The following is a 12,014-nucleotide window of genomic DNA, read 5'->3' as shown; positions in this document are numbered from 1 at the left end:
TTGGAATAGCCAGGACAATTTTTAATATAACTCCGACTGGATTCGTCTGAAAGAATAAAGTCATATACACCTAGGATGCCTCGGGGGTGAGTAAAACAGCCTAATTTTCATTTTTGGGTGAACTAACCCTTTAAGCCTTGGCATGTACCTTGTCCTGCAGTCATTTTGTCGTCATACAGATGCTGAATGTGTGTTTTGAGATGTTGTGCATCGACACAGCTATTGAAGTGAATTGAATCAACGCATAGATCACACTTTATTTTAAGGTCCAATTCTTGCTTATTAACAAACTATTAGCTACGACTTTTGCCTCAATAAACTCCTAATTTGCTGCTTATTAATAGTAAGGTAGTTGTTAGGTTTAGGTATTGGGTAGGATTAGGGATGTAGAATATGGTCGTGCAGAATATGTGCTTTAAAAGTACTAATAAACAGCCAATATGTTAATAATAGGCATGCTAATAAGCAACTAGTTAATAGTGAGAATTGATCCCTATACTAAACTGTTACTATCTTGTGTTACACTGAAGTAGAACAGTACAATATGCTCATTATAATATCCATAATATTTCTATCATCTAGTGAATCAGAGAACTTTATATTTCTGGTTTAGGAGGCATTACGGTATTTGTACTGCTGTGATTCATCAGTCAGAGACGCAGAGGTGCGAACAAAGCTTTTTGAAGTGTGGAAGACACTCAGTAGCTGCTAATTGGATCCATTTCTAATGTAAAAGGAACAGTTCACTTAACAATCAAAATTCAGTCAATTTTTACTTTGTATTACATTATCAATGCCTTTCCATGACTTCCTTTCTTGCATGGAACACAAAATGTTGTTTTGAAAAAAGTCTAGCTTGCCTATTTCTTTTCATTGTGACAGTCATACTAAAAAATAAAATGGACACCATAACCAAGTTGTCTGTGGACATATAGTACAATAGCTTTGTTTGTGTCAAATCTTATTTGCTGTTGCGTTCAGTTCATCAAGATGGATCATACCGGGTTTGACGTCAAATATCATTGATTCTCTCAGGGCTGAAATGCATTTTTGAAACATACTTTTGAAATATGCTTTCAAGTTTTAATGCTGGTGCATTCGGTCGGGTTTGCCTCAGAATATGTCTTTCAGGAAATGAAGTACTCTGTTCACTAGAGATATGCGTATAAACGTATAAAGGCGGAACAGCACAATGTTGTGCTCTAAATAGCAGCGGTGCTGACTGTGAGCTGAGGCGATACTCCGGCTTAGATGTAGGTTCAGTAATCAGTGTTTTTTGGGGCTGTCAGCCTGAGCTGTGGAGTTCAAGTGAGTGAACGATGAGACGAGCACATGACTCAGCAGCTTCACAGAAGGGATGAGTCGAGGAAATACAGACACTGACATGCTGCGTTATGGGGATGTGATCAGGGCTCTAAAAGCACAATTCTTTATGGTTATGACAGGAAAGAGAGAAAGTGAAGCAAGAGGACTTTTAGATGAGCAGAATACACTTGTTCAGAAGTATGCTTTTGTATGTCACTCTCAAGAAACCTGCCGAGAACAAAGTGTTATGTCAACGAATTAATGATCGAATAAATGAAAAGTCCTCAAACATTACATTATTGCATGGGATTTATACATGGGATTTCATGCATTTCAGCCATCATTATAGCAAAATAAGCCCTGACATGTTTGGCAGACTGTATGTTTATATCTATGAATATGAAATAATTTGTGTACTATATATGAAGTAGTAATTTGAAATACTTTTATGTTCTTTTGTTATGTTAATTCCCTTCTTTAGTTTATTTAGAGTCATAAATGTTTTATTTGAGTCTTCACAGTCTGTTTCATGCTTGACTCTACCAATGTCATAAAATTCAAGTTACAGTTGGTTTATTTAATAATGTAAGAGAGTAGAGTTACTGTATATGGACAAGTGTAGACGACTCAATGTTTCCCTGCTTTATAGAAGAGCTGCTGGAAGGAAACATGACTCCTGTGGTTGTTTTCAATTGTGGTCATATAAAATAACTCAATCTTTTGTTTATGTATTCCACTTCAAAATAAGGTATACTATATTTGTACACTTTAAACATTTTTCAAAGGGGAGCAGCGAAAATGACAAAAGCGAGTGATCATTTTCTCTGAAATATTCATGGCGGTTGTGGCACAGATGTGAGCAGCGTCCTCAGGGGAAATACATGCCGGAAATAATCATTTGTTTAAAAGAATGCATGTAAAAAAAGAAGTGAGTCTGGCGTCAGGCGTTCAGAGGGTTAGCGTGGCGTTGGCGTAGAGCTCAGCTCTTGTTGAATGTGGCTGTGCTGGGTTGCAGGTGATTGATAGCGCCGCCGCTGGGATGCGGCCTGCATAAATTCTAGCCTGAACCGCCGGGGAGGAGGGAGGCCTGATGGGAAATGAATCGCACCATAAAACACAATCCAATAGCAGAGGAGGGAAGAGCATTCGGTGCCATAAACTGCTGTGCCAAACTGGACACCTATTAGCTTTCCTCTGAGGAAACAATTCAGTCCAGCATCATCTCTTAAAATTATATAAAGGGAAATGCAAGGAGACAATGACTGTTTTAAATGTTACTGTTGGTAACACATTACAATAAGGACTCTTTAGTTAATTTTACATTGTGCATTAACTAATATAAACCAACAATGGGCAATGCATTTGTTACAGTATTTATTCATATTTGTTAATGTTAAATACGATTAATAAAAATGCACTGTCAGACTACGTCCATTAAATAATATAGTAACATTTTACAATAAGGTCTCATTTGTTAACATTAATTAATGCATTGGCTAACACGAACTAACAATGATCAATATGTGTTTAAAATTATTTATTAATCTAGAAGTTAATGCTAGTTAATAAAAATACTTTTAAAAAATGTATTATTAAATGTTGAACTTAACATTAACAAAGATTATTAAATGCTGTAGAAGTAATTTTCATTATTAGTTCATGGTAACTAATGTAGTTAACTAATAGTAACAAATGGAACCTTATTGTAAAGTGTTACCAAAATGTTTTGTCAAGTAACATAAAAAATAAATGTAACACTGTTGTATTAAAGATTAAAATATATATGTTTAATATGACTAAATCAATTCAAAATTTATTTTAAGAGTAAAATCAGTTGCATTTACCAGAACGCAGATTTTCCACACCATGAGTGATGCATGCAGCTTCTCCTCTCACAGCCCTGCAGCGCTGCAGAGGACATCCCCGTCCCGTCCCGCTGCAGCTGTCCCTCAGCGTCATGTGACTGCAGCGCTCGCTCTGAGAGAGAACTCATCTGACCTCTGTGAAGCAGTGACACAGCTCAAGATCAACTCATGAAGAAATACTCCTTTAGGTCATTCTGATGTAATGAAGACCTCAATACGGACTCAAATACATTTACAATGATTTTCAACACTGTAAATAAAACAAGGATTAGTGGAGTATGTTTTACAAGAAAATTCCATTTTACGTTTAATTCCGTGTGTTACTTGCCTTTTTTTGTAGGCTACTAGCAGTTTGTGAGTGAAAACTGTTTCAAAGTAAATTTGAAACAGTTTTGGAGTGTACATTTTTGGAGTGTATGAAAATCAGAATTTAATGTAATAGATTAAAAGGTTCTAAAAATGAAGCATTTTTAACAAATTCTTAACGTAAACGTAACAAAAGATGTACAAAACTGTGTAGCACCGCATATGATGAGATTAGATCGAAAAATTTGGTAGAATATAGACATACTGGATTATAGGTGTCACATAAAATATATCTTACAGTAAATTCAGTTGTATACAAAAATATTAGTATGAGAATGTAGGAAGACCCACTTGATTACATCATTTCCAGTGTTTGATGGTGGTGAGAAACCACTGCTAAGCACATTTCCCATTATTTCCATTTCCTTGCGAACACTGATGGTGCATCTCTCTCCAGGATTATGGGTTGTGTAGTTCTTCAACAGGAATTTGACTCATAAACATGATAGGTTTAACAGAAGCTTATATCACCACTGAACGACCTCAGGACTCGTATGACAAGGGAAATAAAGAACAGATGTTAAAACAGCATCGAGTGTTTCTGCCATTTGAATACTGTGTCATTACTACAGCCAGAGCCCTATACAATGATGAAGGCCTGTTCTAGTGTTCCCATGTGATCAAGATAGATTCATTGAGAGCGAGTATGTGCAAAATAGATGATGAATCATAGAGAGAAGGTGTAGCAGACCTAAAGAAACATCTCAAATGGTATAATAATTCAGCTAGGTTTACGGTCCATGAAAAATTACATTTCTTGGTGTGAAACACGCGTTCAGTGTTGTCTATGGGATAGTTGGCAATAGCCATGGTGCAAATGTAATAATTTAGGGATTGAACAGTGAATATTGTGTGATTAATAATTAATTATAATAATACTGTGTTAACCTGTGTCACTCACACTTATCATAATGTATGTTTCATTAAGTTTCAAAACCTGGCTTCCGTCTCTATTACAGTGAAAGAAAGGTAACCTAAAAACAGTAACATCTAAAATCACTGGTTTTAGTCAAGTCAAAACTATTATTTAACATCACTTAATCAACCTCTATACATCAATTTATACCATCAAAGCTCATTTTGATCGGTTGAATCAGGTAGAAATAGCTCTTTAAGGTAACAATTGCAGATTACCACTTTTTAGAGTGTATTTTAAATGTCTTTTAAAGATTATCATCTTGACAACTTTAATGTCTTAAAAATCTAAAAATCTGTTTATAAAATCAATAAACTCAACAGGACAAACATTCATGTTACATTGTGTGTCCCACTTTATATTAGGTGCCTTTTACTACTATATACTTATCTCAAAAGTTTGGTGGTACGGTTAGGTTTAAGAGTTGGTTCAAGTGTAGAGGGAGGGTCAACAGTGTTTATTATAGACAACTACAGAAATCAATTACAGATGTAATTACATGCAGGTCATTTTAAAATATTAGTACAATGTAAAAACATACAAAATAAGTACATTGTATATATTGTTTAATTGAAATATAAATACATAGAAGATTCTTCCCATTTTTGTGACAGAATCCAGTTCTGAACCATAAATGAACCCTGTGTCAACCAGCGACAAAATGCCAAGGGTCTTCTTCAAGCTGGCTTCAAACTCTTACACTTATTGTTTCTTTACCTCTTTCCTCATTTTCTCTTCCATTTGCCATTACCACTTTCTCTTTTTCACTTGCTCAGTCTGTTTGGCCGGCTCTAATCTTGTTAGGCAGAGAACAGCTTTTTTAGTGATTAGAGTTGGTCATCCGGTGAGTTTTATTGGCTGGCAAATGGTGCATATCATATACATTTATCAGGAACAATTGGTCTGGCTAAGAGGGCTGCTCGCCTCACCTGACAGCAGAGATAACAGAGATAACAGAGAGAGAGAGAGAGAGAGAGAGAGAGAGAGATTGCTCTGGTTGACAACAAATTACAGATGGCATCAAAGGAAATTATTGATTTGTTAATTCAGCAGGCTCTAATTGAAAACTATCAGCTTGATTTTCAGTATTACATGTTAATTATAGAATTAGTGTGCACCTTTTACCAATCATTGTGTCTGATCACAATCATTAAAGCATTGTGGGATTTAATTGCTCAGATGAAGATACCGCTACAGCCAATAGATAACCCATATAGTTTTCACTTAATCAAATGTTTCCATTGTTACTGTTAGAACAGACTGACAGGCATCACCTTTCTGGGCAGGCGCGTGTGTGTGTGTGTGTGTGTAGTGTGTGTGTGTTGAAGCTCTCAGAGTAATTGCTTTCATCACACTAGAGTCAGATGTGGCCAGGTTAAGCCACGAAGCTGTGATCCAGAACTGATCCACAATGAAAATGTGTTTTCATCATGTTCCGACAAGGATAAAACATCAACTGACATCTTTATGTTGCATATATTTGTTGGCCTTTGGCTTTCTTGGATTATAGTGTTAGCAAACTATGTATCAGTCATTCTGGGGTATTTTTACATAACCTCTTCATTTTACATAACCACTCTTATAAATAAAGGTTAAAAAAGGTTTGTTTGTTTTTTTGCAGTGATGCCAAGGTTCTCCAAAGAACCTTTCAGTGATCACGTCTTAAAAGAACCATTTTTTTCTTAATGAATACCATTTTAATCATCTAAGGAACCTTTTTTCCATTATAAAGAACATTTTGCGGAATGGACAGATTCCGTGGATGTTAAAGGTTCTTCATGGTACCATGAATGCCAATAAAGAACCATTATTTTTAAGAGTGAGGAATAATAATAATTAAGAAGGAATGTGAACAAAAGGACTGTCATGTTTGATTATTTGTTCACGTTATACAATCAAAATGAATGAATAATCTCCCATAATAAAATACAGATGATTCTGATGGAGAAATGAGCTGATTTGCTGGGTAGTGAAATGAAATGCTGCAACAATTCCAGTCATGACTTCCAGAATTTGTCAGTGATCATCTAAAAATATTTGTCATTAATTAACAAATGAACAATAATAAGATGGGTGTGTATTTTAAATGAGACTTTTTATTTATAGCTCTTTGTGTTTACTTTGGAAACCTCTCAACATCAAATGAATTACACAATACTTTGACAAACACTAATATACACTAATATAAACTCCGTTTAACAGAAGATCATTCTTTGACATTTGTGCTACTTTTCCATATCCCAACTACTACACACACACACACACACACACAAAACGTACACACTGAAGAGATTTCCAATGCCCATGTTCAGTGATGTGCAGGTGAGAGCAGTTGTGCATTGCAGAGTTTCTGCGCAGCCCTTCCAGGACACTGCGGTTCAATTAAATCTCAGAGGAGTGGCACGAGTGTGTGTGTGCGTGTGTGTGTGCGGCAAGAAAACAAAAGATCAGGCCCATCACTTGTATCACCATCTTTGTAAAGAAGTGGATTTAATTCACAGTATATCATCCATCTTCATTTTCATTCAGTTTACACATGTACCATCCTCAAAACCACAAGGACTGGAGGCTCAGAAAGGAACAGTTTGCCGTTTTCTGCATTCACTTCATGCAAGGCCCTTTTTATCAATATGCAGATTGATCAGGATAAAATTACAATGTATATGAGGTACTGCGACATTACACGCTCATACCCTCGTTTGCTCTCAGATGATGGAGCTCCGAGGAGAATCGCCTCCTAAAAACAGAAAAAACGGATCTCTTGATTTGTGTACCTGCAGTAATGGCATCCCATGCTAACGTGTTTGGTCATATCAGGCCTGCAAACAAGACATTTTTTTGTTGGTTTTAACTGCAGCGGAGGCATCTCAGCGTGCACAATGCATCTCAAGAGTCTCTCCGTCTGTGGGTTTGCAGCACACGTGAATGCCTAACCTCTCACATGATGTATGACACATCACAGCATGCAGAATTACATTCATACATAACCCAATCATTTTGTCATTTAGGAGGAGCTGTAAAAACACCAGGTCGGCTCTTGCAGAAAATGCACGGGAGAGAATGAGAGACGGTGAGGGAGGGGAGACTGCAGTACATATAAGGCAAGAGAGATACGAGTTCATGTTTTATTAAAGCTTTGTCACGTCCAGTACAGTCCTTCGGCTCTGGTCTTTCGTTTCTCAGTAAGGACCACAAAGATGTAAAAATCTCTGGAGTCCTGGAATGCTTATCCAAGGAGAGAGGAATTACCGAGAGAAAAGGGAAGATTTTTCCCGTCCCAACCGCCCGTCCCTTCTCATGACACCAAATGTCCGTCCTCCCCAGGGTCGTCCCGTCAGGTTTGATCCGAGACGGTCTGTCACAAACTGTTCTTTATCCTCTGTGACCTTCAAAACATGTCAGTTCTTAATCTATACAGGGGGTGGGGTGACATATCAACACTCGAGCGAATGCCGCATAGATTTCATCCCCTGAAATTGTCCAGATTCTCTTGAATATAAGTTCTTAAACATGCAATACTTTCCCTTCAAGCTCAGAAATGCAGAGAACGTCTTCTCTCTGTGCACGCATTTGCTTGTCATAAATATATGGTAGCATAACCATAAAGAACCATTCAAAGAGGAGAAACAAAATTACATCTTAAACGTTAAACGTTAAACAATAATGCACCGGAATTTGCTTCTGAACAAGGCCTTAAACCAGTTTATAATGAAAGCACACGCCTGTTTAAACACACTTGCATTGTCATCAAGAGAGGAAGAGATACAGCAGGCGTGGGCTTTAATAGTACATGAATCCTAAAACAAACTATTCGGCTTACAAATATTGCTGGAACTGCTGGGTGAAAAACCAGCACCAGAGCACAAAACATTGCTGAACCATTGTTCTGTCATTTGTTAGCAAGAAAGGACGGCTGTCCTGTGTAGAAAAAGACCAGCACTTTATTCCCATCTGGCCATTTTTCATATTGAAAGCGTAATGCATTATGTCATTTTCAGTTCATTTACAACAAATAGAGCTAACAGCATGTCTGGACGCATTAAGCATAATTCAAGCAATAAATCTGCTTTATGGATATGGTTATATTCTTCAGAATAGATTTTATATGTATATATGCATATATTTATATACAAGTATGGCACCTGATTACACTTAAGCGCGAAAAAACACGTCACAAATGAAAGCAGAGGGCGCTTTGGTGTTGAAATTAAGGAAATCATCACAGACTTTAAGTGTTTGCAGCAAATTCACCCCTGCTCACACACACACACACACACACGATTCGCAATGGAGTTCATCACACAGCCTACGTTAAGGTCAATGGTGCGGTACAGGCAACCAAAAAGAAAGAAACCATAGCAGAAGCGATAGTGTTTGATACATGAATGGTGTGTCGAGACTCCCGATGTGCGATATTATGTCAGCATCACGTTCACTTTTTAGTGCAAGACGCATTTACTCCCTTCAAGTACAGTAGAGCAGCTGGTTCGGTCACACTTCACATGTCAGTGCTCATGTCACAGCAGTTGTCGTGGAGCCGCTTGTAGTTTACTGTAATGAATCATATAGCATGCATTGTGTGCAACAGGACAGTGTCATGTCAAGTGTCACCGCAGCTTACAGAGAGGCATTACGCATTCAGATATCAGCATTTGCTCTTTGTGTACGTCTCAGAGTACAAACGTTGCATAAAAAGTTGCATTATACAGTAGTGAACTGCTTTACAAACGTGTTTGTCGTCCACAGTTGCCAATGGAGTCTTTAAAACAGTAACAAAAAAGTCCTACCCCGTGTTCTTGCAATTCATGAACCTTACGTGGCGACGGGACTCGTCCGCGGTCTCGAACTCGACGGCGCGCGGGCTTCGGGTTCTCGTTACGCACCCGTTACACGTAGGCGGAGTCACTGGACTGAGTGCGGCCGAAATTGGGCATACTCATCCGGGGCAAATCCTTGTTCCGGATCTCGTAGATGGACTTCCTGCGGGCCCGCACGCCCCTCACGGCCGTTTTGATCTTCCTCCAGCCCAAGTGATTGAGCTCGGCCAGATTGAGGACCACGCAAAAGCCACTGACCGCGAACATGAAGACGAGGAACACGGTTTTCTCCGTGGGTCTGGACACGTAACACTCCACCTCTTTGATGCACGGGTATCGATCACACTCGTACACGGCGGGCACGTTGAATCCGTACAAGAAATACTGGCCCACCAGAAAGCCGATTTCCAGAGCGTTTCTGAACACCACCTGGATGATGTAAAACCTGGAAATGCCCTCCTGCCGCCTCATTTTGGACTTGCCCGGTTTTGTGCCCGAGCTGGTCAGTTCTTTGGTCTCTAGGCAGTCGGGCTCGGCTTCTTTGGTGGTGTTCTCCGTGTTCTGCAGTACTCCGTTCATGATGGTGTTCTTGATCTTTTGGTTCTTGGCCTCCTCTCGTTTTAGGGAATCCTGCTCCTTATTATCGAGAGAGAGGAGGAGGCTTATGGCATCAGTGCCGTGGAGAGCCCTGCTGCGTCATATGGCGCTTTATGTCGAACTGCCAAAACGCGCGGAATTCATTTGTGTGATGTTCATACGCTGGGAATAAAGCCGGATTCGGTCCGGTGATGGTGAACTCATGTCATGGTGAGGAGAGCAGAGGTGACCTCCTCCTTTTTTTATTTGGGGGACTTAAGTCTCATACTTGTTGCTGTGTATTTTGAAAGGCAACACAGCTGTTGGAGAGCAAATGTCCTTGAGTACAGTGAGGATCTTCAGCTCCGCCCTGTTCACACGAAGCAGCAGCGCTCGTGCTCTGGATACAGTGGGGTGAAAGCGTCAGCTGATTCTCTGTTTAAGTAAAGACACTTTTGGCCCCGCCCATCGAACGCCCGTAGACATGCGCAGTTCCGCCAAACCATCTTTTTTTGCAGTTTGACAGTTTTAAGGGACTACAGTGGCCCCAAAACGTATTTGCTCACTTTGACAACCACACAGCGTCACAATAATTCATGCCACAATATTTGATGTCTTTGCAAGTGTGCTTGAGATATTTAAAATAAATGCCACTTGCACATAGGACACTTTTCTTTTAAGACAATATGCTAATTTGATTAACAGGGGTTAGTTAAGGGCATTTGGCTAATCTAAAATATTTGAATACACAATTTATATTGTAATCTTGGTGATCGCTACTGCTAAAAAGGTTTAATCAGAGATTATTGAGATGACAATATTTTGAAAGACCTTTGATCAAAATGTAATTCTGCGGTTTCATTCATTGAGTGATTTTAGTAGGAAAGATGGAGACACCATGTTACACTGACCTCAGTGAAACAGGTTCAAGTGAAGTCTGCAAGAACAAGTGACACACCAAATGGCACAGCAAAAATAATGACTGTTTTCAAACGGGTTTCCTAAACACTCTCCCACCAGCCACACAAACGCATAGTCCCGCCCAAAACGCACACTATTGTCATGCTGATGGCTGAACAACAATGATTTCATTGTTAGTGCCAATAATGCATAAAGTGTGCAAAAAGACAAAAATGAATATTTGTACAAAGCTGACAAAATCAGACCAGCAGAAGAAGACTGTAGATTACATTCTTCCCTACTAAAATAAAAATGGCAAGTTTCAACACCAGCCCCATTCTGACATCAGGAAAAGGGAGAGATGAACAGCTCAGCACGAGAGAGAACAGCATCCTCACATCATGAATCTACCTGGAATATTCAATGAAACAACCGATTGTGCACGAAAAAGGGTGATGAACTGGATCAATATGTTACAAGCTAAGAAAAAGAGTAATCCCTCCATTCTGAGTGATTTGCTTGGTTCATATATCATTGAAGTCAGTAAATCACATATTACAAAAAATCTGAAATGCTTACTGGTCTTTTTTAAACAATCACTGCTGAATAATACAGATGCAATAACAAACTTAAGAATATTTTTTAAGAAAATGGGCATGAATCCATATACACACAGTCAGGAGGGTTGTTCTGTATGTGTGAGGGTTAAATGAGAAAAGCAGTGTGGGGTTCATCACATATGGCAGAAGCACAGCGAGGCATTCAGGCCTTTTTCCATCCTTGATCTCACACACAAATTAAATATTCAGAGGCCCAGTCCAACCACTGCGGCTGTCAAATGTGCTTCCTCCACCACATGCTGCGAGGCAGCCCTGTGTGTACGGCCTGTGCTGCCAGCACAAACTTGAAATTAAAACCAGGCAATTTTGGCTGGTGAAGGCTCCCCTCAGGACTGCAGGGAGGAAGAGAGAGAAAGACAGAGAGAGAGAGAGAGAGAGAGAGAGGCTGTGCACAGGCAGAGGAACTGGGTCTTGTGCGGCCATCACATTATTAACAATCAAAAAAGAACAAGCTTCGTTTTATTTATTGTTTATGAACAGACAGACAGACAGACAGACAGATAGATAGATAGATATCATAACATAGTATCTTCTTTTTGATATTGCAGACGAATCTGTCTGACCTCTGCATAACTTGGGGATGTGCTAATCGCCTTCCTGATATTATTGATCTTCTCAGAAAAGAAGGAAGCAAACTCATTGCATTTGC

The 12,014-nt window shown here is 39.0% G+C and overlaps 1 protein-coding gene across 1 annotated transcript; it reads right to left on the bottom strand.

Moving 5' to 3' along the window:
* Positions 1 to 8,444: 8,444 nt before the first annotated feature.
* LOC107723260 (gap junction delta-2 protein-like) lies at positions 8,445 to 11,523 on the bottom strand. The gene is made up of 2 exons (XM_016531827.1): positions 11,483 to 11,523; positions 8,445 to 9,960 (listed from the first exon to the last, which is right to left on the bottom strand). Exons 1-2 carry the CDS (start codon positions 11,521 to 11,523, stop codon positions 9,339 to 9,341), a joined length of 663 nt encoding a protein of 220 aa, XP_016387313.1. The 3' UTR covers positions 8,445 to 9,338.
* Positions 11,524 to 12,014: the final 491 nt, after the last annotated feature.

This window comes from Sinocyclocheilus rhinocerous, unplaced genomic scaffold (genome assembly GCF_001515625.1).
Source record: "Sinocyclocheilus rhinocerous isolate Xijiao unplaced genomic scaffold, SAMN03320098_v1.1 scaffold364, whole genome shotgun sequence".
Taxonomy (NCBI): Eukaryota; Metazoa; Chordata; class Actinopteri; order Cypriniformes; family Cyprinidae; genus Sinocyclocheilus; species Sinocyclocheilus rhinocerous.
Note: the sequence above shows the minus strand (reverse complement) of the source record. Positions and strands in the feature narration are given on the sequence as shown.